General features: G+C 50.0%; 1 protein-coding gene across 2 annotated transcripts in view; it reads left to right on the top strand.

The window, feature by feature from the left end:
• Window positions 1–27,029, top strand: part of POLE (DNA polymerase epsilon, catalytic subunit) — a 60,901-nt gene that overhangs the window by 5,383 nt on the left and 28,489 nt on the right. The window contains exons 2-29 of one of the 2 annotated variants that reach the window (XM_055238083.2): window positions 1,538–1,679; window positions 2,130–2,210; window positions 2,621–2,665; window positions 2,797–2,889; window positions 3,190–3,344; window positions 5,141–5,282; window positions 5,417–5,497; window positions 6,203–6,310; window positions 6,652–6,762; window positions 7,032–7,117; window positions 7,335–7,454; window positions 9,079–9,211; window positions 9,437–9,550; window positions 9,875–10,087; window positions 10,392–10,499; window positions 13,672–13,800; window positions 13,874–13,976; window positions 14,115–14,261; window positions 14,975–15,120; window positions 17,173–17,321; window positions 18,166–18,258; window positions 18,402–18,546; window positions 20,881–21,038; window positions 21,402–21,597; window positions 23,043–23,257; window positions 24,950–25,052; window positions 25,492–25,572; window positions 25,663–25,785. In XM_055238083.2, coding sequence (XP_055094058.1) covers window positions 1,538–1,679; window positions 2,130–2,210; window positions 2,621–2,665; window positions 2,797–2,889; window positions 3,190–3,344; window positions 5,141–5,282; window positions 5,417–5,497; window positions 6,203–6,310; window positions 6,652–6,762; window positions 7,032–7,117; window positions 7,335–7,454; window positions 9,079–9,211; window positions 9,437–9,550; window positions 9,875–10,087; window positions 10,392–10,499; window positions 13,672–13,800; window positions 13,874–13,976; window positions 14,115–14,261; window positions 14,975–15,120; window positions 17,173–17,321; window positions 18,166–18,258; window positions 18,402–18,546; window positions 20,881–21,038; window positions 21,402–21,597; window positions 23,043–23,257; window positions 24,950–25,052; window positions 25,492–25,572; window positions 25,663–25,785 — 3,520 coding nt within the window. Of the gene's footprint in view, window positions 1–1,537; window positions 1,680–2,129; window positions 2,211–2,620; window positions 2,666–2,796; window positions 2,890–3,189; window positions 3,345–5,140; window positions 5,283–5,416; window positions 5,498–6,202; window positions 6,311–6,651; window positions 6,763–7,031; window positions 7,118–7,330; window positions 7,455–9,078; window positions 9,212–9,436; window positions 9,551–9,874; window positions 10,088–10,391; window positions 10,500–13,671; window positions 13,801–13,873; window positions 13,977–14,114; window positions 14,262–14,974; window positions 15,121–17,172; window positions 17,322–18,165; window positions 18,259–18,401; window positions 18,547–20,880; window positions 21,039–21,401; window positions 21,598–23,042; window positions 23,258–24,949; window positions 25,053–25,491; window positions 25,573–25,662; window positions 25,786–27,029 lie in introns of those variants that run through there. The other variant, XM_055238084.2, reaches the window with a different exon arrangement.

The raw sequence follows: 27,029 nt of genomic DNA, 5'->3' as shown, positions 1-27,029 counted from the left end.
AGGTGTGTGCCACCACACCCTGCTAATTTTTGCATTTTTAGTAGAGACGGGGTTTCACTATGTTGGCCAGGCTGGTCTCAAACTCCTGGCCTCAAGTGACCCACCCTTCTTGGCCTCCCAAAGTGCTGGGATTACAGTTGTGAGCCACTGCGCCTGGCCCTCAACCTTTTTTTGAGGTAATTGTAGATTGATTCTCATGCACTTGTCAGAAATGATAGAGGTTCCTGTATCACTTCACCATAACATCTTGTGTAACTAGAGTACAATTGTCACAACTAAGAAATTGACATTGAGACAACCCATGTATTTTATTTTATTTTATTTATTTTTTTGAGACCAAATTTCACTTTTGCCACCCAGGCTGGAGTGCAGTGGCGCAATCTTGGCTCACTGCAACCTCCACCTCTAGGGTTCAAGTGATTTTCCTGCCTCAGCCTCCTGAGTAGCTGGGATTATAGGCCCACCCCACCACACCCAGCTAATTTATTTATTTATTTATTTATTTAATTTATTTATTTTTATTTTATTTTATTTTTTTGCCGGAGTCTCGCTCTGTTGCCCAGGCTGGAGTGCAGTGGCGCGTTCTCGGCTCACTGCAAGCTCCGCCTCCCAGGTTCATGCCATTCTCCTGCCTCAGCCTCCTGAGTAGCTGGGACTACAGGTGCCCACCACCATGCCTGGCTGAGTTTTTGTATTTTTAGTAAAGACGGGGTTTCACCGTATTAGCCAGGATGGTCTTGATCTCCTGACCTTGTGATCCGCCCGCCTCGGCTTCTCACGGTGCTGGGATTTAATTTTTTGTATTTTTAGTAGAGATGGGGTTTGGCCATGCTGGCCAGGCTGGTCTCGAACTCCTGACCTCAGGTGATCCACCTGCCTTGGCCTCCCAAAGTTTTGGGATTACAGGTGTGAGCCACTGCGCCTGTCCTGACAATCTGTCTGTTTTATTCAAATCATGTCAGTGTTACATGCACTCTCATGAGCCACTGCGCCTGGCCAGTTTTATGCATTTTTAGTGTCCCAAGAGGCAACAGTGTCTAGCCATGATGACTGTTTTTGTTAGTATTCTGGTTATAAAGTTGAACAGGTTTTGAAGGGCCTGCCCTAATTGTGTTTTTCCAATGAGTCCTTTTATTTTAATGAGCCTTTTTGCCAAGCTCGGGGTTTTTCAGGAATATATATATACCCTGTCATATCTGAAACACACTAGATGGGATGAGGGTTGCAGAAGTAGGTGGCAATCGGATCACAAGGTCAGGAGATCGAGACCATCCTGTCTAACACGGTGAAACCCCGTCTCTACTAAAAATACAAAAAATTAGCCAGGCGTGGTGGCTGTCGCCTGTGGTCCCAGCTACTTGGGAGGCTGAGGCAGGAGAATGGCATGAACCCGGGAGGCGGAGCTTGCAGTGAGCTGAGATCGCACCACTGCACTCCAGCCTGGGCGACAGAGCAAGACTCCGTCTCAAAAAAGAAAAAAATAAAAAGAGGTAGGTGGCATTACAAACTAAGCACTGGGTTCCCTTCTTTCACTCAGGGATGATGGTGCCACTTCCTCAGTCTCAGCACTCAAGCGCCTGGAACGGAGTCAGTGGACGGATAAGATGGATTTGCGGTTTGGTTTTGAGCGGCTGAAGGAGCCTGGTGAGAAGACAGGCTGGCTCATTAACATGCATCCTGTAAGCACTAGGTCCTTCTTCTACCCAGGAGTGTGGCTGCACCCCTTCTTGTCATAGCATGGTCCTTGTCTAAAGAGTGGGGGACACATGAGGGAACTTTGAGTGAGTCAGGTGGGAGATGTGAAGGTTCCCAGCTCTCCTTTCCTCTTTAACGTCATTGAGGGCCACAAAGAGGCCACTGTGAGAAGCCGGAGGTGATGGGCATCTCTTTTAGCCATCAGAATAAAGCTTTCAAAGATTATGAGGGAGAAATTGAGAGAAATCCCCATTTGGAGGCTGTTACAATGTGGTTCTTGTGAATAAGGCTGCTAGTGTTAATGTAGGGATGGAGTAAAGACCTAGATGAGAGGGTTTGTTTCTAAAGTGCTCAGTTTCCCAAAAGGTAGGAGGAAAGTTTCTTTAACTGTGTAGAGGATGAACTTGTGTCTATGTTGACTGATTATCTTGTAGACCGAGATTTTAGATGAAGATAAGCGCTTAGTCAGTGCAGTGGATTACTACTTTATTCAAGATGACGGAAGCAGATTTAAGGTAAGCCCCTGACTGCAACAAGCTAAAACCCACTTTAATTGAGCAGCTTGATGCAAAATGAGGGGTGTTCATTTAGCTCTGTGACTGTCAGGGAGGGCGTGGGAGGCTTCCAGTGCACAGCAGCCCATAGCCTACCAGAACTCAGGCCCCTGGAGGCCCCATCAGTCATCAGGTAAGATGTCCTGAGAGAAGTCAGTTCAGGAAGACTCTGAATGGTGAGCAGTATTGTGTCTTTCAGATTCTTGCCCCTGTGAAAAGTGCACATTCTGACTTCCTGTTATGCTACCAAGGTTAAGGCTACCCTGGCCCTAGGCTGTTCATGGGATATAGGAGCAAGCAATGTGTTTTTACTTTTCTCTCTCCCTTTTTTCTTTCTCATCTCCCCTGGATGGGTTGGTGACTCTTAACAGGTGGCCTTGCCCTATAAACCGTATTTCTACATTGCAACTAGAAAGGTAAGTGTGTTTTATAGATTCAGGTCAGACGACCTGTGTGTCATTCTGTGGTGGGCTTTGCAACTAGGAAATAGGCAAGGAAGGAAATGTATTTTACCAATGGAAAGCCTTTTCATTCTGATCCTGATTAGGGTTGTGAGCGAGAAGTTTCATCTTTTCTCTCCAAGAAGTTTCAGGGCAAAATTGCAAAAGTGGAGACTGTCCCCAAAGAGGATCTAGACTTGGTGAGTATCACCCAGACTTTCCAGGGGTAAATGAGGCCAGAGTCTACATTGTCCATGGCAGGTGGGATTGGAAGAGGTAGAAATTCAGGTCATCTATTGGGTGATGGGGCGGTGTGGCGATGGTCTATAAAATTCCTTTCAAAGAGCTCTAGTGGTGTTAGTTGGTGCCACTAACAGTTGGACAAGTTGCCTTGAAGTCGCCAACTCTTTGACTTGTGTGTTTACCTTTGAGTGTTTACCCTCTCACCCATAAAGTCCTATTTCTCTTGAACCAATGAGCGTGATCTCTTCGCATTATAGCCAAATCACTTGGTGGGTTTGAAGCGAAATTACATCAAGCTGTCCTTCCACACTGTGGAGGATCTTGTCAAAGTGAGGAAGGAGATCTCCCCTGCTGTGAAGAAGAACAGGGAGCAGGATCATGCCAGCGACGCGTACACAGCTCTGCTTTCCAGGTAAACTTTGCTCTTGTGAGCAAAGCATCAGCTGGTTCAGAACGACAAGATGGATAGGAGACAAGAACACATAGCAATAAAGTTACCTCAATGGCTGGCTCTGTTTGATACGGAAAACTTGAGCAATTAGGTAGAGACTTCTGTATGTTCTGTGTTAAATAAACCGTGGCCTCCCAGGTTATATTTTATGTGTTAGCTCTCTTTTCCAATGGAGGGGTGGGTTTATGGCTCTAAAATTGAGTGGCTGTAATAGTAAAGTCACCTTAGATGGGAAAAGATCCCTCATCCTACTGCCCTAATACAGTCCATCTATGAATTTCATTAAGTGCTGAGATTTACACAGCACATCTCCAGAGAACCTTGGGTATCGTCCACAGAAATTTAAGTCTAGAACACTAAACACTGTTCATCAAATGTTTGAGCATCAACAATAATAGGATGCAAAGTAACAGATTAGGAAGAGAAAATCTTGAGTAATGAAGTTTGGATGACTTCGGAAGAACCTACCTTACCCTCTGACAAAAGAGGATCAGTTTGGGATGCTGAACATTTCTACAGTCCCTACCCGGAGTCTGCCTTCCCTGGCAATGCCACAAGTTACTTTTTGAAATATTGGAAGGTGTGGTCAGAGACTGAGTCCTCAGAGGCTTGAGCCATATCTGAGACTCGTCTGTCTTTTTCTCCCTGAATAGCCCGTTCAGTATTTGAGCTTATAGGCCAATAGTGGCCGCAAGGGTGGGCCACTTCTTTAGACATGGCAGAGACCCATGCATAGGCTGTGTGAGGCCCAGGCCTGCTCTTCAGCCTGCATGAGGCAGCCTCCTGAGTATCAGGACCATGGTGGGATGGTCATGCCTGGCTCTCCTGACTGGCAGCACTTAATGTTTTCATTCTTTTTTCTTCTATTTACTTATTTATTTTGAGACAGGGTCTTGCTCTGTTGCCCAGGCTGGAGTGCAGTGGTGCAATCATAGCTCACTGTGGCCTCGAACTCCTGGGCTCAAGCAATCCTTTCACCTCAACCTCCTGAGTAACTGGGATCACAGGTGTGTACCCCATGCCTGGCTAATTATTATTATTATTATTATTATTATTTTTTTTTTTTTGTAGAGATGAGTCTCCCTATGTTGCCCAGGCCTGTCTTGAACTCCTGGGCCGAAGCAATCCTCCTGTCTCTCCTAGAGTGCTGGGATTAGAGGCATAAGCCACCATGCTTGGCCCTCCTTTTTTTTTTTTTTTTTTTTTTAGTTGAGGTGTAACTCACACATATAAAATGCATACATCTTACACTGAATTTTCTCCTGTCTGTAGGGTTATCATCCAAGCTATTTATTTTTTTGAGATGGAGTCTGGCTCTGTTGCCCAGGCTGGAGTGCAGTGGCGCAATCTCGGTTCACTGCAACCTCCGCCTCCCGGGTTCAAGTGATTCTCCTGCCTCAGCCTCCCAGGTATCTGGGATTACAGATGTGCGCCACCACGCCTGGCTACTTTTTGTATTTTTAGTAGAGATGGGGTTTCGTCGTGTTGGCCAGGCTGGTCTCAAACTCCTGACCTCAGGTGATCCACCCTCTTTGCCTCCCAAAGTGCTGGGATTACAGGTGTGAGCTGCCACGCCCAGCCCAGTCCAAGCCATTCTTAAAGGAAGGACTGCCCTGGTCATTGAAACCACATCAATTTACCTTTTGTGTTTCCTCAGTTTGAACTCTGGTCTCACCTCTTTCTACTGAGTTGGAACTCTGGTCTCACCTCCTCCAGACCCTGGCAGCTGAGTTAGTTGCTCTCTTGTTAATTCCTAGTGTTCTGCAGAGGGGCAGTGTCATAACTGATGAAGAGGAAACCTCTAAGAAGATAGCTGACCAGTTGGACAACATTGTGGACATGCGCGAGTACGATGTTCCCTACCACATCCGCCTCTCCATTGACCTGAAGATCCACGTGGTGAGTGGGGCAGGGTTGGGTTGCTGCTCACATGAATTTCCTAACAGCCAGGAGATGATTATTATGGGTGAATCCACAGAGGAATAGACTTTCCTGGATGTAGAACTCTAGTTAACACACTGTGTGTTTTGCAGGCTCATTGGTACAATGTCAGATACCGAGGAAATGCTTTTCCGGTAGAAATCACCCGCCGAGATGACCTTGTTGAACGACCTGTAAGTTTTGCTCACATTACCTTCATCCTAAAATTTCTGGTTTTCTGGAGAGAATATTCTTCAGTGCTGAAGAGTGAATTCAACTCAAAGATATGTTTGCTGCTTTTCCCCCAAATACTTTATTAAAGGAAATATGGAGTTAGAATTTTTCATCAGTTTCTGACTGTATCATTTCCTTTTTTGTTGTACATCACTGCATGACATCAGTATTTGAGCTAGACAGGATTTGGACATTCGAGGGAAAGCTGGGACTTCCATTTGGGTAGTTGATAGTGAAGGGACATGGTGAAAAATGGATTTGTAACTAGAAGGCCTTGGTTCGAACATGACTGGTGTTGGGAAAGTCTTTGTATTCAGTTTTCTCTTTTCCGAAATCAAGATATCATCTCTGTGCCATAATTACCTTTCAGAGTTGTCATAACCACCAGAATGAGGTGATGTCTTTTAAAGAGTTTTTCTCCTAAAGTTCTGTGATTTTAGGCTTGTCCTGTGATCAGCTGCTCTCTTAGGTGTGTAAGTTTTCATACTATAGGGAGTTGTGATACTCTTGATGTAGGTTGGTCAGTCTTAGGGTCCCTCTCCCAGCTCTAGAGCCTTTTGACTCTTTTAACAACCAGAGGGAGGTAGAGCAGGCCGGGGGTGGATCTTCAGGGAGGCCTAATGGGGAGTTTAGAGCTTAGCTTTATGCTTATTTTGTCCCCACAGGACCCTGTGGTTTTGGCATTTGACATTGAGACGACCAAACTGCCCCTTAAGTTTCCTGATGCTGAGACAGACCAGATTATGATGATTTCCTACATGATTGATGGCCAGGTGAGCAGGTGGCTTCTGGGAAGTAAGCTCCTGGGATGGGGACCTTGTCTGGTCCCCATACTAGAGCAGCATCTGTCCCACTGTTAGTATTTGTTGAGTGAATAATGAGTTAGTCCAGGAATGGGAGCAACCAAGCCGTTCTGACCTCCAGCTGTACCCTCCCCTTTCCAGTGGGAATCCAGACACGGAGGGTCTCTTCTCAGGAAGCTTAAAGTGCTTTCACATTGCTGTGGACTTCTTTGTAGTGAGAATCTCTAGGCAGAGTGTGTGGGCAGGGTGGGGACGCCATGTCTTGGCTTTGCGGCCTCTGACTTGTGCTGATTGCTAATGAACTTCGCTAGGGCTACCTCATCACCAACAGGGAGATTGTTTCAGAAGATATTGAAGATTTTGAGTTCACCCCCAAGCCAGAATATGAAGGCCCCTTTTGTGTCTTCAATGAACCCGATGAGGTAAGGAGGTATCACTTGGGAAACTACCCAGTATTGTGGGAAGAATGGACATGCGGATCTTTCCAAGGCCTCAGGCATTCTGTCAGATCAGAATTGCAGCTCCATGAGCTTCGTTCTCAGGGTTTGACCCTCTTTTCTGCCAGAGATGGGTTGGGGGGCAGGAATAAGGGCCAACATGAGGCTGCTGCTTCTGAACTTTGGGAGAGGAATTTGGAAATAGCTTGAAGAAGAGAAAGAGCAGACCTCTGACTGCTGTGACTTGGGTTCAGGCTCATCTGATCCAAAGGTGGTTTGAACACGTCCAGGAGACCAAACCCACCATCATGGTCACCTACAACGGGGACTTTTTTGACTGGTGAGTCTGTGTCTTCTCTGTGAGTAACTGGGCAGCCTTTGAGAGGGAGGGCGTTGCGTGGTGCGGGGGCGCTTCCCATGTCGACTTAGGAGGTGGCTCCTGGGTTCACTCTGCACCTTCCCTGTCTGGGTTCCTCCCTGGGTCTGAGGGAGGAATGGAGAAAGGGGAATTAGAGCCTGACCTGCCCACTTGCTTGTCTGTCCTCTTTCCAACCCAGGCCATTTGTGGAGGCTCGGGCAGCAGTCCACGGTCTGAGCATGCAGCAGGAGATAGGCTTCCAAAAGGACAGCCAGGGAGAGTACAAGGCACCCCAGTGCATCCACATGGACTGCCTCAGGTAGGGGCCACAGAGCAGCACGGCTCCTCACTGCTGTCTGTGAGTGCGATCTGAAGGCCTCTTGCAGACTGTGCTGTCGCCACATCTCATGGGAGGAGGGTGGCCTCCGAGAGGCCATTTCAGGTCACCCAAGAGGATGGCAGCTGCAACCCTGCTGGGGCCCGGGATGTGCTGTCTTTGACTGTTGACTGACAGTTCATCAGTGACCAGGCACATTGAGCATCAGCCTCTAGGGTGGGGAAGCCGCTGGGAAGACGCACTCAGCTAACAGGTCCCAGACCTAGGACCTCATGGAGCTGCTCTGCCCAGGCAAGGTTGGGATGTGGCAGCCCGGCTGCCTCACAGGACAAGCCTCACGGGACAACCACAGATTCCAGATGAGCTGGGGTGGGAGGCAGCTCAGAGCTTCAGAGAGTCACGGCGTTCGGGGGCTCTGACATGTCTGGTTAGGTAGACAGGTGGATGTGGAAATGCCAAGAGAAGGAGACTGGAAGGGAAGGGAGGGAGGGAAGGAAGGGAATGGAGGGTCCTCCATGGCCTCTGTACTCTGCACAGTGCCACTGGGGCGCTTGAAGCCTGAATGCATTTCTGTTTAGCTCTGATGCTCAGCACTTGGCTTGGAGAGGGAGGCCAGGAGGCTGGGGCTGGTTTAGCATGTGACGGTGTGACAGTCCTGATCCAAGGCAGGGAGTGAGGGTTGTGAGGATTCAGGGTCTGCCATGTGGGGCGGGGGGAGGCCCAGGGATGCTGGTTCTCAGGGAGGGAGTGGCACCTGGGGTTTTTGTGCCATCCATGGAGACAGGGAATGGGTAGAGAAGGGGCTTGAGGTAGGAGGTGACCCTGCTACCGATATGCTAGCCTGGAAGCCCCACCCATATGGGGGCCCTGAAGACCACCATGAGGCTTGGTTTGGGCTCGCACTGTGGATTGGGATTCACTGGGATGCGGGTGGGTCTTGGTGAAAGCTGGGGTGGTGGATGAACTGAAGGCAAGAGGTAAAGTGAGAGAAGAGGGCCACAGGGTGGAGGCTGTGGGGGGCGGAGACCGGACATAAGCCCTGGACAGCTGCTCCAGGGAATGCGTCTGTAGGGAGGAGGTAGAGACAGGTTCCGGGTAGGGTGTGGGGGCCTTCTTTTCTTAATTTTTATTTTTTATTTATTTTTTAAATTTTTATTCTTCTTCGCATCTGATCACATCTTGCCTTCTATTAAAGGAGGGTGGGCTTGAGTGTTTCCGTGCTGAAGGGACACTGTGAGGAGAGAAGCTCAGTGTGGTTGATAGAACTAGGCCCCAGGGGTGCAAACCTGAACTCTGGGGGAGAGGTCCAAAGAGGTGGGGTGCCCATTGGAGAGGCCACAGGCTCTGCTGTGGGTGGGAGGAAGGCCAGGGCCAGAAGGAGCAGTCCTGGTGCTTCCTTTTGTTGTGGATAGGTCTGTGAGATTAACTAGATCCTGATGAAGGGTTTTCATGAGGGGCCTACACCGTGTGGGGCCTTGGTGTGAGGCTCCTGGGTGCCTGTTAGGACCTTGCATCTGTCTGTGTGGTGCCCAGTTTTGTCGGTTCTCAGGGGTTCCCAGGCTGCATGTTAGAATCGTCCTGGCTTCTGTTCTCATTCTCCTTCCAGGTGGGTGAAGAGGGACAGTTACCTTCCTGTGGGCAGTCATAATCTCAAGGCGGCCGCCAAGGCCAAGCTAGGCTATGATCCCGTGGAGCTAGATCCAGAGGACATGTGCCGGATGGCCACCGAGCAGCCCCAGGCACGTAAGCCACATCCCGGCTCCCCCTGCTGCCGTGTGCACGCATGTATGCCAGCCCGCTCCACCCAGCAGGCTGTGTCTCCGGGACACACATGTTTTGTCCCGTGCCCGTCTCCTTACTGTGTGTGCGGCAGGCTGGTCAGGCCAGGCTTTGCTTTCTGTGCTTCACACTTGACCCTGGGCTCTTGATTTTGATGGCCCTGCTCTCTGGCATTCTCTCCTCAGACTCTGGCCACGTATTCTGTGTCAGATGCTGTCGCCACTTACTACCTGTACATGAAGTACGTCCACCCATTTATCTTCGCTCTGTGCACCATTATTCCCATGGAGCCCGATGAGGTGAGTATCTTCTGTCCTATCGGCACCCTGGCCTCCTCATCCCTTGCCCCATTCCAAATGCACTGGAGCTGAATGGAGGTGTACGTCTCAGGAGTGCTGGCGCCAAAGGCAGCAGTAGAATTCTGGTGTGTGATGTCAGGGATGTCCTTTGGGAATTCTCTGGCCCTGGTGTGAGGAAGGAACCACAGGAGGCAGAATTTGCAGCCATTTACTACGAGGTTTTCTCTCCCATCACACTGAAGTTCAGCTTAGGTTCCTGGACTTTGCCTGCAAGTCAGGGCCTTTGGTGTTGCTTTTGGCTGGAAGCCTTGGTTTCTCTTGCAGGTGCTGCGGAAGGGCTCTGGCACGCTGTGTGAGGCCTTGCTGATGGTGCAGGCCTTCCACGCCAACATCATCTTCCCCAACAAGCAAGAGCAGGAGTTCAATAAGCTGACGGACGACGGACACGTGCTGGACTCCGAGACCTACGTCGGGGGCCACGTGGAGGCCCTGGAGTCTGGGGTCTTCCGCAGCGATATCCCTTGCCGATTTAGGATGGTGTGCTTCTTCCCTGGGATTCAGTTTCTTCCCACTTTTGGGCTGTGGTAGGACCCAGAAGCTGCAGGGGCTGAAATAAAGCCCCTTCTCCCCATCCTGTCCCATGGACCCTCACTGGGTGTGGATTCTCTGGCCCAGCTTCCCCCCGGGGCTTCTTTAGGGCAGTGCACTGCAGAGTGTGCACGTGAGTCCTTCCGGAGCTTTCTCGGGCACATCCTGCCACGTGCAGCCACAGCGTCAAACCTGAGGTGGGCTAGTGTGGGTGTGTTTCCCCTCTGACCCCGTCATCTCACTGTCGTGCTAGAATCCTGCCGCCTTTGACTTCCTGCTGCAGCGGGTTGAGAAGACCTTGCGCCACGCCATTGAGGAAGAGGAGAAGGTGCCTGTGGAGCAAGTCACCAACTTTGAAGAGGTAACCATCTGGGAGGCAGGAAGAGCTAGTCTGTTTGGCGCCTTCTTCACAGACCACGTCTTTCAGCAGCGCGTTTATTGTGCACCTGCTGCGTGTAGTGCCGTGGATGGATGACACAGGGTCTCTGGTGGGACAGGGCAGTCATGGTTGTGACGTATGATGCTGTCACAAGGTTGGAGGGCTTCATGAGAGGTGGGGTGTGAGCTGCTCCTGAAATGCAGTGACATGGAAGGTGGGTCCTGGTGGGATGTATCCCATGTCCTGTTTTAAGGCATTAGGACTTTATAGGTATTGGGGAGCCATTGGAGGTTTTAAATTTTATTTACTTTTTGTTGTTGAGACTTAAAAATGACAGTAAATTCCTACAAATGACAGGATTAGTGACTGTAAAATCTGTTCACATAATGGTTAGAAAGCACACTTACAAAGTGTGTTACGTGACTGGAGAGGGAGACACCAGTTCTTCTGTGATCCCCGTTTCTCAGGACATGGCACATCTCAGGTCTTTTTTTTTTTTTTTCCTTTTTGAGATGGAGTCTCGCTGTTGTTGGCCTGGGCTGGAGTGCAATGGCATGATCTTGGCTCGCTGCAACTTCCACCTCCTGGGTTCAAGTAATTCTCCTGCCTCAGGCTCCCCAGTAGCTAGGATTACAGGCACCTGCCACCACGCCTGGCTAGTTTTTGTATTTTTAGCAGAGACAGGGTTTCACCATGTTGTCCAGTCTGATCTTGAACTCCTGACCTTGTGATCCGCCTGCCTTGGCCTCCCAAAGTGCTGGGATTACAGGTGTGAGGCACTGCGCCCGGCCTGTCTCAGGTCTTTATATCAGGCACTGTGCTGCACTACATCATGTTCAGTGAGGTTGCTGGTTTAGAGTTTTTAACAGTTTTCACATTGATGCCAAGAAGCTTTTTTTTTTTTTTTTTTTTTTTGAGATGGAGTCTTGCTCTGTCACCCACACTGGAATGCAATGGCACGATTTCGGCTCATGGCAACCTTTGCCTCCTGGGTTCAAGCGATTCTCCTGCCTCAGCCTCCTGAGTAGCTGGGATTACAGGGGCCCACCACCATGCCTGGCCAATTTTTGTATTTTTAGTAGAGATGAGGTTTCACCATGTTGGCTAGGCTGGTTTCGAACTCCTGACCGTAAGTGATCTGCCCACCTCAGCCTCCCAAAGTGCTGGGATTACAGGTGTGAGCCACCGTGCCTGCCCTCAAGAAACATCTTATAATACATTCAGTAGTCAAAATTTAAACAAGAATATGTGTACACTCTTGGCAAACTGAAGCACTATTTGGCTATTGTCAGCCACATCTATTATTATATTTCAGGGAACTCTCATGAACCAATCAGGAAGAGAGCCTTGTCTGAATAACAAATAGGAGTTAAAGAATGTCAGCCATGGCCGGGCACGGTGGCTCACGCTTGTAATCCCAGCACTTTGGAAGGCCGAGGCGGATCACGAGGTCAGGAGATTGAGTCCATCTTGGCTAACACAGTGAAACCCTGTCTCTACTAAAAAAATACAAAAAAATTAGCCGGGCGTGGTGGTGGGCGCCTGTAGTCCCAGCTACTCGGGAGGCTGAGGCAGGAGAATAGCGAGAACCCGGGAGGCGGAGCTTGCAGTGAGCTGAGATCGCACCACTGCACTCCAGCCTGGGCAGCCTGGAATCCCAGCATTTTGGGAGGCTGAGGCAGGCAGATTACCTGAGGTCAGGAGTTTGAGACCAGCCTGGCCAACATGGAGAAACCCCGTCTCTACTAAAAATACAAAACAAAAATTACCCAGGCGTGGTGGTTTGACGTCTCAGACAGAGTTTCACTCTTGTTGCCCAGGCTGGAGTGCAATGGCGTGATCTCGGCTCACCGCAACCTCCGCCTCCTGGGTTCAAGAGATTCTCCTGCCTCAGCCTCCTGAGTAGCTGGGATAACAGGCACTTGCCACCACGCCCGGGTAATTTTTTTGTGTGTTTTTAGTAGAGACGGGGTTTCTCCATGTTGGCCAGGCTGGTCTCGAACTCCCGACCTCAGGTGATCCGCCTGCCTCGGCCCCCCAAAGTGCTGGGATTACAGACGTGAGCCACCGTGCCAGACCTAGAAGCAGATACTTAAAGTCTTTAAGAAACAGTGACATGGGCAGGTAGAGTGAGGCTGGAGGTGTGGTAGATGTAAGGATGCCAGGCTCCCTGGTGAGTGAGGAAGGGAGCTATGTGGATGTGAGGACGCACTTGAAAAGGAAGCCCAGGGTCGCCTTTGTGTCCCTGAAGGGTCACCTGTTGGGTGGAGGGTGGCTGGGGGGATGTCAGCAGGGGCTCACAGCCACGTGGGGCATGTCCAGGTGGTGTCCCCACCATTGAAACTTGGCCATTCACTTGTCCCAGCCCATCCTCCCCTTGGACTGGACAGCCTTTCAGAACACGCCATTACTGGGCAGGGAAGGGTGCAGTGGAAGCTCTTCCCCGGCTGATTCGTTTACCTATAATTCAAGTAGAAACAATAGGTGTTACTGTTGTGGTATTTCCTGTTCTATGGGATAGATATTATTCCTTGTAATCACTTTTCTCTTAAAATTTTAGGTGTGTTTTCTATTTTTACTACTTTGGAGGGTTTTAAGGATTTTTCTTTTTCTTTTTTTTTTTTTTTTCTGAGACAGGATCTGGCTCACTTGCCCAGGCTGGAGTGCAGTGGTGCAATCTGGGCTCACTACAGCCTTGACCTCAGGGGCTCAAGCGATTCTTCCACCCCAGCCTTCCGAGTAGCTGGGACTACAGGTGCCACCGCCACACATGGCTAATTTTTTATTTTTTATAGAGACGGGGGTCCCACTGTGTTGCTCAGGCCAGTCTCAAACTCCTGGGCTCAAGTGATCCTCTGGCCTCGGTCTCCAAAATTGCTGGGATTACAAGCGTGAACCTCTGCACCTGGCCTAAGGATTTTTTTAATACTAAGGAGAGTTTGGTGTTTGAGTAATTTTCTGATAACTCCACCAAATTTAATGTATTTCATAGAAATGATGGCAACCCTTCTTAACTTTTTTCTTCTGGCTAGTTTTTGCTCTATTTATATATTTTTCAGCTTTTTCCTCTCCTGAATGTCTAAAAGGGGTTGGTGAACTGCACACGAGGCAAGCTTGGTCACCAGCCTCGACTGAGTTTCACTTTTCTCTGCAGGTGTGTGATGAGATTAAGAGCAAGCTTGCCTCCCTGAAGGACGTTCCCAGCCGCATCGAGTGTCCACTCATCTACCACCTGGACGTGGGGGCCATGTACCCCAACATCATCCTGACCAACCGCCTGCAGGTGAGACTTTACTTCCCGCGTCAGAGTCGGAGCTCTCTCTGCCCAGCCCTAAGTGCTTTCTCACCCCTTGCAGCCCTCTGCCATGGTGGATGAAGCCACCTGTGCTGCCTGTGACTTCAATAAGCCTGGAGCAAACTGCCAGCGGAAGATGGCCTGGCAGTGGAGGGGCGAATTCAGTGAGTGTTGGCTGCTTGGGTGGGCACTCGGTGGGAAACGGGTGGGTGAGTGTCGGCCACCTTTCCCCACACACACTCGGTGGGAAGCCGGTGTGTCTGTGCCTCCTTTTGAACTGGCCCCCATTGCCTCCTTCCCAGTGCCAGCCAGTCGCAGCGAATACCATCGGATCCAGCACCAACTGGAGTCAGAGAAGTTCCCCCCCTTGTTCCCAGAGGGGCCAGCTCGGGCCTTTCATGAACTGTCCCGTGAGGAACAGGCAAAATACGAGAAGAGAAGGCTGGCGGGTGAGTGCCTGGGCGTGGTCGCAGCTGTAAAGATGTGGCTCCTGCTCCCACTTTCTGTTCTTGCTGGGCTGCATTGGTCCATCCCAGGTGGGGCCGCAGAGGTGTTGTCACAGCAGACCGGAAGCTGCTCTGGGTCACTGTAAGCTGTGCTCTCACTGCAGGGTCCTTTATTTGCTTCCCCTTCTGCAGGTGTTAGACACTGCTGTTCTGTGGTCTTGGGGTATTTGGCCTGTTCCTACCCCTGGGCTGTCTTATTTCTTTCTTCCTTTTTTTTTTTTTGAAATGAGGTCCCACTTTGTCACCCAGGCTGGAGTGCAGTGGTATGATCTTGGCTCACTGCAGCCTCAACCTCCCAGGCACCGGCAATCCTCCCATCTCAGCCTCCTAAGTAGCTGGGACTACCGGTGTGCGCCACCATGCCTAGCTAATTTTTTGTATTTTTTGTAGAGATGGGGTCTCGCCATGTTGCCCAGGCTGGTCTCGAACTCCTGGGCTCAAGTGATCCACCTGCCTCGGCCTCCCAAAGTGCTGGGATTACAGGTGTGAGCCACCGTGCCCACCCACCTTTTTCAGTATGAGAAACTAGCAGTGTGTCTGAGCTGTTGCTCCTTTGTGGTGACGTAGAAGCCATGTTCCTCAGCACCCCTGTGCCCTGGCTCCCTCTGCTCTGGGAGATCTCACCCACTTGCTCTGACCCTCTCCGTCATGCTTAGATTACTGCCGGAAAGCCTACAAGAAGATCCACATCACCAAGGTGGAAGAGCGTCTCACCACCATCTGCCAGCGGGAAAACTCCTTCTACGTGGACACCGTGCGTGCCTTCCGGGACAGACGTTACGAGTTCAAAGGGCTCCACAAGGTGAGCTCAGAGGGGCTGCAAGCTTTGGCCTCTGTGAGGGCAGTTTCGGTTGGCTCATTAAGTGGGCACTCTTGGCTTTTTGCCTGGGATCCTCCGAGCAGGCACCTGCACTCGGATGATAACGTGCAATTGTTTTTGACTTGGAAGAGTTGATGGCCACGAAGGACGCAGACCATCATCCACCCTGGTCTGAGGCCTCAGAAGGACCCTAAAGGATGATTTCTGAAGTGATTATTTAGAGCAAGGGTCAGCAAGCTACAGCTGGCTGGCCATTTGAGTACATCAAGTTTTACGAACCCAACTGCCTTCGCCTATTGTTTATCTCTTTCCTGCTGTCATGGGAGGTGAGGAGTTCCGAGAAACTCTAAGGCCTTCTCATCTGTGGTATTCACCATCCGGCCCCTCTTGTTTAACTGACGTATTTCATCTGGTAGGAACATGGAAAATGCATAGCAACACCTCTGTTTTGATATCAACGGTTCATTATTTTATATCTGATCAGATTGAGCCATTTTTTTTCTGAAGAGACGTTCACTGTAGACTCAGCACGGCCCCTGCTGTGCGGCCCCCTGGCATCCTGCACTGCCCTGCTGAACTCATCATCACACGTTCTTTTTTATAATGGTAAGGCGGACATAATGTGACATTTAGTGTTTTTAAGTGCTCAGTTCAGGGGCATGAAGCATATTCACACTGTTGTGCAACTATCACCACCATCTACCTCCAGAATTCTTCGCCTTCTCAAATCGAAACTCTTGTCTCCATTAAACAGTAGCTCCCCACCTCCTCCCCTGTCCCCTAGCGACCCCCGTTGCACTTTCTGTCTCTGAATTCCACGACTCTAGGGATGTCATGTAAGTGAACCGTGCAGTATTTGTATCTTTGTGACTGGCTTTTTCACTTAGCATGATGCTTTCTTTTTTGGAGACGGGGTCTCACTCTGTCACCAAGGTTAGAGTACAGTGGTGTGACCTTGGGTTACTGCAGCCTCCACCTCCAAGGCTCAAGTGATCCTCCTTCCTCAGCCTCCCTGGTACTTGGGACCACAGGCGTACCACCACGCCTGATTGTTGTATGTTTGGTAGAGACGGGGTTTCACCATGTTGCCCAGGCTGGTCTCAAAGTCCTGAACTCAGGTCATCTATCCACCCCAGCCTGCCACAGGGCTGGGATTACAGGTGTGAGCCACCGCGCCCAGTCTTAGCATGATGTTTTCAAGGTTTATCAACATACAGCTTGTATCTGTACTGCATTTTTGTAAATGGCTGAATAATATTTTATTGTGTGGATTTGTCACATTTTGTTTATCTTTCACACACTGATGTTCACTTGGGTCGCTTCCACCTTTTGGCTGTTGCGAGCAATCCTGGTTTCAACATGGGCTGCAAGTGCGTCTTCACGTCTCTGCTTTTGGTGATTTTGGATATGTACCCAGCAGTAGAGTTGTTGGGTCATATGATAATTCTACATTTTACCTTTTAAGGAGCTGCCTTACTATCTCACTTTATTTTAATTAAGCAATTGCTAAATTACTTGTTCATCTGTCTCCCTCATCAAATAAGCACCAAAAGTGTAGTGATTGTCTCGGGGTTCAAAGTACAATGGAGTTCCTGGCACATACTAGGCACTTGGTAATTATCTTAAGGAATTTGCTTTTGTTCTTTAAATACCCAGCCTTTAAAAACCTTTCCTCATGTTGGGTGGGGAATTTGATGAGACATCTGTGGTCTTAGCTGCATTTCTTTATTGACTGATTTTACCGGGACCTCCTGAGTAGCTCTTGTTCCCTAGAAAGTGTGCTGAAGTGTTCAGACCGTGAAATCTACAATGTTCAAATGATTCTGTCAACACAGAGAGACAGAATAAAGGAAGTGTGACAAAATATTGACAATTGGCCAGTCTAGGAGAAGAATGTACACTCTTCATTGTACTGGTTTTTTAGGTTTTCTATAGATTTGAAAATTTTCAAGATACTAAAAACCTGGGCCATTGACTTTGTAGAATGTGAGATGGAAGAATCTGTGAGGTGCTCCATGTTCGTGTGCTTCTCAGGTGTGGAAAAAGAAGCTCTCGGCGGCTGTGGAGGTGGGCGACGCGGCTGAGGTGAAGCGCTGCAAGAACATGGAGGTACTGTATGACTCGCTGCAGCTGGCCCACAAGTGCATCCTGAACTCTTTCTATGGCTACGTCATGCGCAAGGGGTAGGTGGGGCCCGGGTCTGGGAGAGGCTTATGGGTGGAATGGATGAGTCTACGTTTAGGGCAGCTTCAGGTGTAGGCTGCTGTGCGTCGAGGGCCGTTCATCTGATTCAGGGAATGTTGGAAGGAGAAGGCTTTGGGCTGGGGTGGGGCTGGGAGGTTGAGGAGAGTGGGGGCCACGCTGACTTTGAGGGTCTGGGTGTCCATGAGTGATGCGTGCTGTGGGGTGTATGTGTCTCTGCATCATGGGCTGGAGACATGACTTGCCATTTTCCAGCGTGTTTATGTCTCCCAGCATGGATCCTCACTCAGGGACTTGCAGAGTGTTGGGCGGTTGCTTCTTGCTGCGTGTCAGGGAGGGGCAGAGAAGCAACTGAAAAGGGGCACGGGACTGGTGCCGGGAGGGGAGGGTGGGACAGCTGACAGCAGGGCTGGGACCCAGGCTGGAGGAGGGTCGGGCCTGGCAGGTAGGCCTGGGCTTTCTCTGAGAAGCTGGAGATGAGAATGGGGCTTGGGAGGAGGTGTGAAGAGGGTAGAGAAGGCGTGAATGGGTCTGGGTGGTATTAAGAGTCCTGCTGAAGCTGGAGTCCTGAACGGACAGACGCAGTGGCACATACTACACCCTTCCAGATCCTTCCTGAGCCATGCTGGGCACCAAGGTGGGGACAGAGAAGTGTCCTCAGGCAGAGCCAGATTCCACCTTAGTTCTGTCCTGGTACATGCACATTTGGCTACTTCCCTTGTCCCTGTCGTGTCTCTCCTTTCCTCCTCCCTACTCCTCACTGCCTCTGATAATCCCTGGAGGAGCCATGCCAGCCCCACCCACCAGTTTGTTGTGTCCTCTCAGGGCTCGCTGGTACTCCATGGAGATGGCTGGCATCGTCTGCTTCACAGGGGCCAACATCATCACCCAGGCACGGGAGCTGATCGAGCAGATTGGGTGAGTGCAGAAGGGGAGCCGTGGGGCTAGGAGCAGGTCCTGGGGGCAAGCGTGGGCAAGAAGGAAGGAGGGAAGGCTGGAGGCCACACACTGGGCGAGAAGGAAAGGGGAACTCACGACCTTACTCCTCTCTTTCTCTGAAGGAGGCCCTTAGAGCTGGACACAGATGGAATATGGTGCGTCCTACCCAACAGCTTCCCAGAAAATTTTGTCTTCAAGACGACCAACGCGAAGAAGCCCAAAGTGACCGTCTCCTACCCAGGCGCCATGTTGAACATCATGGTCAAGGTGAGTCTGGGGCCTCTGGTCCTGAAGCGCTGGCTGGCCTGGTGTCAGTGCCCTGACGTCACTGGCTCTGCAGCACCTCACAGTGTGCATGCCTTCCTGGCACCCAGCACTGCTCACATTGCTTTTCTATAGCCTGAAGACCGTGGTCAGAGGGTATCAAGTGATTCCACTCCTTTCTCTTTCAGCATAGCTCCCAGAATTTTTTGCTTTTAACTTTTTATTTTGAAATAATTTTAAACTTACAGGAAATTACAAAAATAGTACAGAGAATTTCTGTATCCCCTTCAGCCTGCTTCCCCTAACGCTGACCTCGCATAAACCACGGTGCGCTTGTCTACACTAAGAAACCTATGTCTGTGCCCCAGTGACTGCACTGCAGGCCTCACCTGGATTTCCCATTTCCCACTACAGCCCCTCCTCTCTCCCAGGATCCCAGCAAGGACCCACGTGGTGCCGAGTTGTCCTGTCCTGGTCCATCCTCGTGTCACGACCTCACCCTTTGGTGGTGCCGGCCAGGCGATGGTTGGCTGTCCCTTGATCAGGGGTTGTCTGTTGTTTCTCGTGACTAGACTGAGGTGATTTGAGTTTTTGGAGGAACTCCACAGGTGCGACACCCTCCCCACGTTCTCAGGCGCATCGTGTTGGTTTGTGGTGGCGTGGGGGTGTGGGTGTGTTGTGGGGATGGCTTAGTCTCCTGCCTGAGGGGCTTCTGCAGGCCTTACTATGGCGCTCCTGTGCCCCCTCCTGTGCGGCTCTTAAGTCGTAAATACACACCCAGTGGGGAGGAATAAGCGTCCCTGGAGGAGGGCTGTCAAGAGTTTCTGGACATGTATTAGAGCCATCACAGCAGCAAATAAATATGTGGAGCAGGTGCTTTGAGACACTGTATCCCCAGCTGTTCCATAATCTTCTGCCCACTGTGTTAGCGTTGCTGATGGGCTGTGTTTGCCGGTGGGTCGCACCTGCAGCAGTTATGCCTGATGTTTCCTTTGGTGGTTTTTCTCTGGCGATTGTCTGTTTCCCCCATTCCTTCTACTGTATCAATTGGGATCCTGTAGGGAAGCGTTGTTATCCTTCTCTCCCATTTGTTCTTGCTTATTTGTCTGCTTATTGACATCTGTGTGGATTTGCAGATCAGAGTAGACATCCCAGGGTTATTGTTCATAGGACCGGAGTGGTGTCCTGCTCCACGTGTTCCCCTTGGGCCACTGGGGCCTCCTGGTTTGTGGCGTGTTCTTGGGACACGCCCTCTTCTGGTCTTTGGAGCACTTTCCTCCTTCTTGGTACTGTAAGGTCCACCAGCCTCATCTTATATTTTCCCTGCTCCGACCTGGAGTCAGCCAGTTCTCCGAGAAGAATGATGTGAAAACCCGAGACGGGGTGCTGGCTGTGCTCACTGTTCCTGGGAGTGTCATAGCTTCCAGTCTCTCACAGTGGAGACAGCCGGGAAGTATGTCTCTGGTAACGCACGCACACAGAGCTGTTTATTTCTGTGTCTGTCTGTCTGCATGGATGCATTTAAACACATGAGTCTGCCCCTTTCTTATTAGTGACTTCTTTCTCCTTCAGTGATAAACCTGTTTCGAATTTCTCAATATATGTATTCGTTCAATCCTAGAGTACATGTAAAGTAGTTTCAGAATTGCTAACAGACTTGCGTCCCATGAGAAATAATTTCACCAGCCACTGTACAGCATTTGTAGATAGTTACTTTTATTTTCAGCCTTACCCTGTCCAGTCAGCAGAGTTCACGGGGCAGCTCCTTCCTCCCCACCCTGTTGGCATGTTCTGCTATATGTCCACAGTGCTATTGGGCTCATTTGGCCCGGTCTGCACCCCCCTTGGGATCCCAGCACCATGGCTGGATGGCTTGTAATTTGCACACAGTGACGTTCACTCTATAGCGTACAGCCCTGTGGGTTTGGACAAGTGCATAATGTGTGTGTCCAGCACCACAAAGCAACACAAAACAGCTGCAACCCCTCTGTCAACAAATCCTCTCCCTACCCCGAAACCCTGGCAACCCACAATGTGTTTTTTGTACTATAATTTTGCCTTGTCGAAAATGTCATGTAAATGGAAGCGTATAGCCTGTAGCCTTTTGGGTCTGGCTTCTTGGACCTAACGAGATACACCTGAGTTTCACCACTTGGTTGCGTGCATCAGAACTTCCTTCCTTCCATCAGGACTTCCCTCCTTCCTGCTGCCAAGTTGTGTTAGTTATGTGGAAAAGCCTCAGTTTGCCAATCCATCCACTCCTGGAGGGACACCAGGTGGTTTCCAGGTTTGGGCCGTCACGAGTGAAGCTGCCCCCTCTTCACTGTTGTTTCTCAGGAAGGCTTCACCAATGACCAGTACCAGGAGCTGGCTGAGCCATCCTCACTCACCTACGTCACCCGCTCAGAGAACAGCATCTTTTTTGAGGTTGATGGGCCCTACCTTGCCATGATTCTTCCAGCCTCCAAGGAAGAAGGCAAGAAATTGAAGAAGAGGTGGGACTCTCATAGCTTTTGTGCTTTAGAAAGGACATGGATTGAGATAGATTAAATTTAGCCCAGAAAGGAGGTTGGATCAGGAGCCAGGATAGAAATAGACCTGGGTTCTTGTGATCTTACTGATTCCGTTTGCACCAGCTCTGTCTGCCCGCCTGCTGTATTCTGGCTCTGTGGCTGCAGGCCCTTCAGTCATTTTCCTTTTAGAGAAGCAGTGGCCTAAGGGAGAGAGACGTTTGCTGCCTGTTGGATGACAGGTGGAGGGTTGGAAAGGGAAGAGGCGGGCAGAGAGGATGAGGCAGAGCTGGTGGCTCCCCAGCGCTCCTTGCCACTGCTGTGCTTGCCTTTTTTTTTTTTTTTCAGATATGCTGTGTTCAATGAAGATGGTTCTCTGGCTGAGCTCAAGGGCTTTGAGGTCAAACGCCGCGGGGAACTGCAGCTGATTAAGATCTTCCAATCCTCGGTGTTTGAGGCCTTCCTCAAGGGCAGCACGCTGGAAGAGGTGTATGGCTCTGTAGCCAAGGTGGCTGACTACTGGCTGGACGTGCTGTACAGCAAGGTAAGGGCCTACCCTCCACCCTCACCTGCTCTGAGGGATGAAGGACCCTGCAAGAAGGGGACCCCGCGCTTCCTGGGCTCCTGGAGACCAAGGTGACCGAAGAACTCAGGGCCAATCCTGATGAAATCCCAAGACCTCCTGAGCACAATTACCCCTTGGAGTTCCCCTCAACTTCTGCATCCAGGGACACAACTCTGAAGGAAACGTTTTTCTAAATAGCGTGATAAGCCTGGCATGGTGATGCGTGCCTGTGGTCCCAGCTACTTGGGAGGATCACTTGAGACCAGGAAGTGGAGGCCATAGTGAGCCGTGAGTGCACCACTGCACTCCAGCCTGGGATATTTGCTTATTTCTATGTTACTTTGTATTTTTTATATTTTTCAGGCGACATAACATTTTACCAGTTTACATACCTTAATGTCCGTAACTAGTCCACGATTATTTACTACCAGATAGGTTTCGCATTTCCATTGTTATAAATGGTGTTGCATTGAACGAGATATCTCGGTGCATATGTTTCCCAGGCACAGGCGTCTTGGGTAGAAGGAATACTAGAACACTCTGCAGTGCTTTCCTGGCTTGCTTTGCTGTGTGGGCTTCTGTTTTTTGGCATATTGTCTTGTATAGAGTGAAACACACGAGCAAGGGAGCACCGGCGGTATCACACAGAATATTCATGAGCCCAGCACCCCTTACAGGATGTGGGGGGCCTGTGGTCAGGAACATGTGTGCAAAGCAGCAGCTCCAGCTGGATGTGGATGCCACACTGGAACTGCTCAGGCCACTCTCCCGCCAGCCGGAGTTTCTCTTTCCTCTCTTCTGGCTCTTCCTGCCCCTTCTTTCTCTTCCTTTCAAGGAGAAAAACTTCCTGTCTTAGGCCAAGCAATATCCTTTTCTGCAGCCTTGGTGCTCTTCAGTAAATTCTTCTTGATATTTTGTGCACAGTTTTATAAAATAAAAGCCAAGCCAGGCGTGGTGGCTCACGCCTGTAATCCCAGCACTTGGGAGGCCTAGGCGGGCAGACCACTTGAGGTCAGGAGTTGGAAACCAGCCTGGCTAACATGGCAAAACCCTTTCTCTACTAAAAATACAAAAATTAGCTGGATGTGATGGCACGTGCCTGTAATCCCAGCTACTTGGGAGGCTGAGGCACGAGAATCTCTTGAACCCAGGAGGGGAGGTTTTAGTGAGCTGAGATTGCACCACTGCACTCCAGCCTGGGTGACAGAACGAGACTCTGTCTCAAAAAAATAATAAAAGCTAAAGTTGTGTGTGTGTGTGTGTGTTTTATAGTATTGCCACACAGGCATATGAGAGAGCTCTTGAAATTGCAGGCTTCTGCATCTCAGGCTAGAGAAGGGCATGGCCTAGAGGACCACAGTCCAGGGTGAGCCCAGACTCTGCCCCTTGATTTCTGCAGTGTTTTACCCATTGTCTTTCTCTAGGCAGCCAACATGCCTGACTCTGAGCTATTCGAGCTCATCTCTGAGAATCGTTCTATGTCTCGGAAACTGGAAGATTATGGGGAGCAGAAGTCTACATCCATCAGCACAGCAAAGCGCCTGGCCGAGTTCCTGGGAGACCAGATGGTCAAGGATGCAGGGCTGAGTTGCCGCTACATCATCTCCCGCAAGCCCGAGGGCTCCCCCGTCACGGAGAGGTGAGGGCTCCCCCCGTCACGGAGAGGTGAGGGCTCCCCCCGTCACGGAGAGGTAAGGGGTTCCTTACAGATTTGGGCTGTGTTTAACACCAAGTTTGGGGATGGCATAAGTGTCCATCAACCAGAAATGGATAATTGCCATTTTGTAGGGAATGAGTTACACTATACCAGAGTTCAAAGGGTTGAATTGCAGCTACAGGTTACAGCACTGACAGTTTGAAACCATGCTGGAGAAAAAAGCAAAAATCAGGTTGAAGGAAGACCCTTATGCCTCCATGTATGTAAGACTTAAAAACATGGAAACTCCTCTTTTTTTTTTTTTTTTTTTTTGGTGGTTATATACAAATAGGACCAGTACAAATGCCTGCATGGGGTTGATGAACACCAGAATAAGGGTTGTCTTTACTTCTGTGTGAGGAGGGGATAGGTTGGGGTCACACAGGGCTTCACTCTGATCGTCTCACACAGGAAGTCAAAGTGGCCAAGTGTTGAAGCTCGATGGAGCCAAGTGGATGCATAGTGTGCATGTCTTCTTTAGGTCTCCTTATGTTTGCAGTATTCACCACAGATGTTTCCTCCAGTGAAAGAGAAGCACTGACGGTTGCCAGTTGCTTTGCTAGTGACGTGAAAACAGGCTCATTCTTTCTAGAAAGCAGCCTGAGTCTTCTGTGTGTTACTCAGCGAGGAACATGTGGACATGGTTATGAACGTGCACGTTTGCCTATACGCATGCGCGTGGTTACTCAGAAACGCAGACATGTTTACGCACACACGCGTCTTTGCCTATACGCATGCGCGTGGTTACTCAGAAACGCAGACGTGTTTACGCACACACGCATGTCTTTGCCTATACACATGCGCGTGGTTACTCAGAAACGCAGACATGTTTACGCACACACGCATGTCTTTGCCTGTACGCATGCGCGTGGTTACTCAGAAACGCAAGCGTGTTTACGCACACACGCATGTCTTTGCCTGTACGCATGCGCGTGGTTACTCAGAAACGCAGACGTGTTTACGCACACACGCGTGTCTTTGCCTGTACGCATGCGCGTGGTTACTCAGAAACGCAGACGTGTTTACGCACACACGCGTGTCTTTGCCTATACGCATGCGCGTGGTTACTCAGAAACGCAGACGTGTTTACGCACACACGCGTGTCTTTGCCTATACACATGCGCGTGGTTACTCAGAAACGCAGACATGTTTACGCACACACGCGTGTCTTTGCCTATACACATGCGCGTGGTTACTAGGTGAGAAACGCAGACATGTTTACGCATGCATGCGTTTATGTATATGCATGCACATGGTTATGCCGTGAGAAACATGTAGACATAGTTATGAACATGCACGTGTTTGCCTGTACGCATGCACGTGGTTACTCAGTGAGAAACGCAGACATGTCTACACACACGCATGCGTTTATATGCATGCACATGGTTACTCTGTGAGGAACATGTAGACATGTTTACACACACACATGCATGTGTTTACACATACACACACACGTGTTACTCCCCGAGGAACCTGTAGGCATGTTTGTGCATACATATGCACGCAGACGTATACACTGATGTTTGTGAACAGCTGTTACAAGTCCTTATTTCCATGTTCATTTGATAAGAGTTATGATCAGATTTTGGGTGATTTTCACTGTTACTGAGCTGTGTGCCTGTCTTCCTCACCCAGGGCCATCCCACTTGCCATTTTCCAAGCAGAGCCCACGGTGAGGAAGCACTTTCTCCGGAAATGGCTCAAGAGCTCTTCCCTTCAAGACTTTGATATTCGAGCAGTGAGTGCCGGTTGTGTTCTCTACTCTTAAAAGTTTACAAGGAAAGCTAGACAGAGCACAATATGTCTGAGTTGGATTATGTTTTTTTGTCTGGCGTCTTCACTCTTGACTTCTTGCTTTCTGATAAGTAGTAGGTGAGCAACTAATAACCCTTTAGGGCAAAACTGAGAACATGAAATGCCTGGGGCTCTTTAGCTGTTCTATTGGATGGACTAAGGCCAGGGATGTTGGCTCAGCCACCTACTAGCTCTGTGATCTGGAGGAGTCAGTGAAGCTCCCTGCCTTGGTGTCCTCTGCTGTGCAGTGGGCACCTTTCATCATAGAGTTTCTGAGAGGATTAAATAAGACACGGTGGTTAGCCCTGTGCTCAGCACAAAGTGAGCCCCACTCATGGCTGCTGCCCCCTGCTGTTCTCTGTGCCCGTTTCCTGCACATGCAGATTCTGGATTGGGACTACTACATCGAGCGGCTGGGAAGCGCCATCCAGAAGATCATCACCATCCCTGCAGCCCTGCAGCAGGTAAGGGCGGGGTCAGTGGCACGGGCTGTGGGGCTAAAAACCGTGCAGTTAGACGAGGGTCTCTCTCTGATGGGTGTTGACCTCACACAGGTAAAGAACCCAGTGCCACGTGTCAAACACCCTGACTGGCTGCACAAAAAACTGCTGGAGAAGAATGATGTCTATAAGCAGAAGAAGATCAGTGAGCTCTTCACCCTGGAGGGCAGAAGACAGGTGATGGTGGGGCCCCGAGGCTGGGCTGGGCGGGATCCTCGTGACACACAGGACGCCAGGCTCCTTGCGCTGCTGAGTGTGCTGTAGTGAAGCTTCTGTTCAAGCATCGAAAGTGGACTTTTTCTGAAAACGTGCCCGTTGGCACTTTACTCTCTAACTCTGAGTTGTCACTCTTTTGTTAATAGGACACCATTGTGAGGCTCGGGTGAGGGTGAGGAACTGTCTCCTTATGTGAAAATATTAGGGTGCACTACTTAGACTCAGGGCCTTGGGCAAATCACTGTCTCTTGAAGCCCCAGTTTTCTGAATGTGAAATGAATATCTTCCCTTGTGGAAACACTTAGAAACACAGGACACAGTGTAATAAAAGGTACAGTGAAAGTCAGAAGAGCAAAAGGAAAATTCTTAAATGCTGAAAATTAAAAGTAAGCTATAAATAAGAGCAGTATACAAACTCACATGACAAGAAAAAGGTTCTTTGGCCAGGTGCGGTGGCTCACGCCTGTAATCCCAGCACTTTGGGAGGCCTAGGTGGGCAGACATTTCCAGACTTCCTTTGGAAGTCCAAGGAAGGAGGATCAGTTGAGCCCAGAAGTTCCAGACCAGCCTGGGCAACATAGGGAGGTCTCGTCTCTACAAAAAAAATCTGGCACAACAAAATTAGGCATGGTTGTGCGTGCCTGTAGTCCCAGCTACTTGGGAGGCTGAGGTGGGAGGATCACTTGAGCCTGGAAGGTTGAGGCTGCGGTGAACCAAGATGACCACTGCACTGCAGCCTAGGTGACAGAGCGAGACCCCTGTGTCTTTTAAAAAAAAAAGGAAACTAAAATCTTTGGTAAACAACTGAGGAAACTATGATGCTGGGGTGGGAAGGTGGGAAGGGCTTTTTTTTTTTTTTTTTTTTTTTTTTTTTTGAGACGGAGTCTCGCTCTCTCACCCAGGCTGGAGTGCAGTGGAGTGATCTCGGCTCGCTGCAAACTCCGCCTCCTGGGTTCACGCCATTCTCCTGCTTCCACACCATTCTCCTGCCTCAGCCTCTCCAAGTAGCTGGGACTACAGGCACCTGCCACCACGCCTGGCTAATTTTTTGTATTTTTAGTAGAGATGGGGTTTCATCGTGGTCTCGATCTCCTGACCTCGTGATCCGCCCGCCTTGGCCTCCCAAAGTGCTGGGATTACAAGCGTGAGCCACTGTGCCTGGCTGGGAAGGGCTTTTTTAAGGCACATGTGAAAAACATCACAAA

This window comes from Symphalangus syndactylus, chromosome 13 (assembly GCF_028878055.3).
Source record: "Symphalangus syndactylus isolate Jambi chromosome 13, NHGRI_mSymSyn1-v2.1_pri, whole genome shotgun sequence".
NCBI lineage: Eukaryota > Metazoa > Chordata > Mammalia > Primates > Hylobatidae > Symphalangus > Symphalangus syndactylus.
Note: the sequence above shows the minus strand (reverse complement) of the source record. Positions and strands in the feature narration are given on the sequence as shown.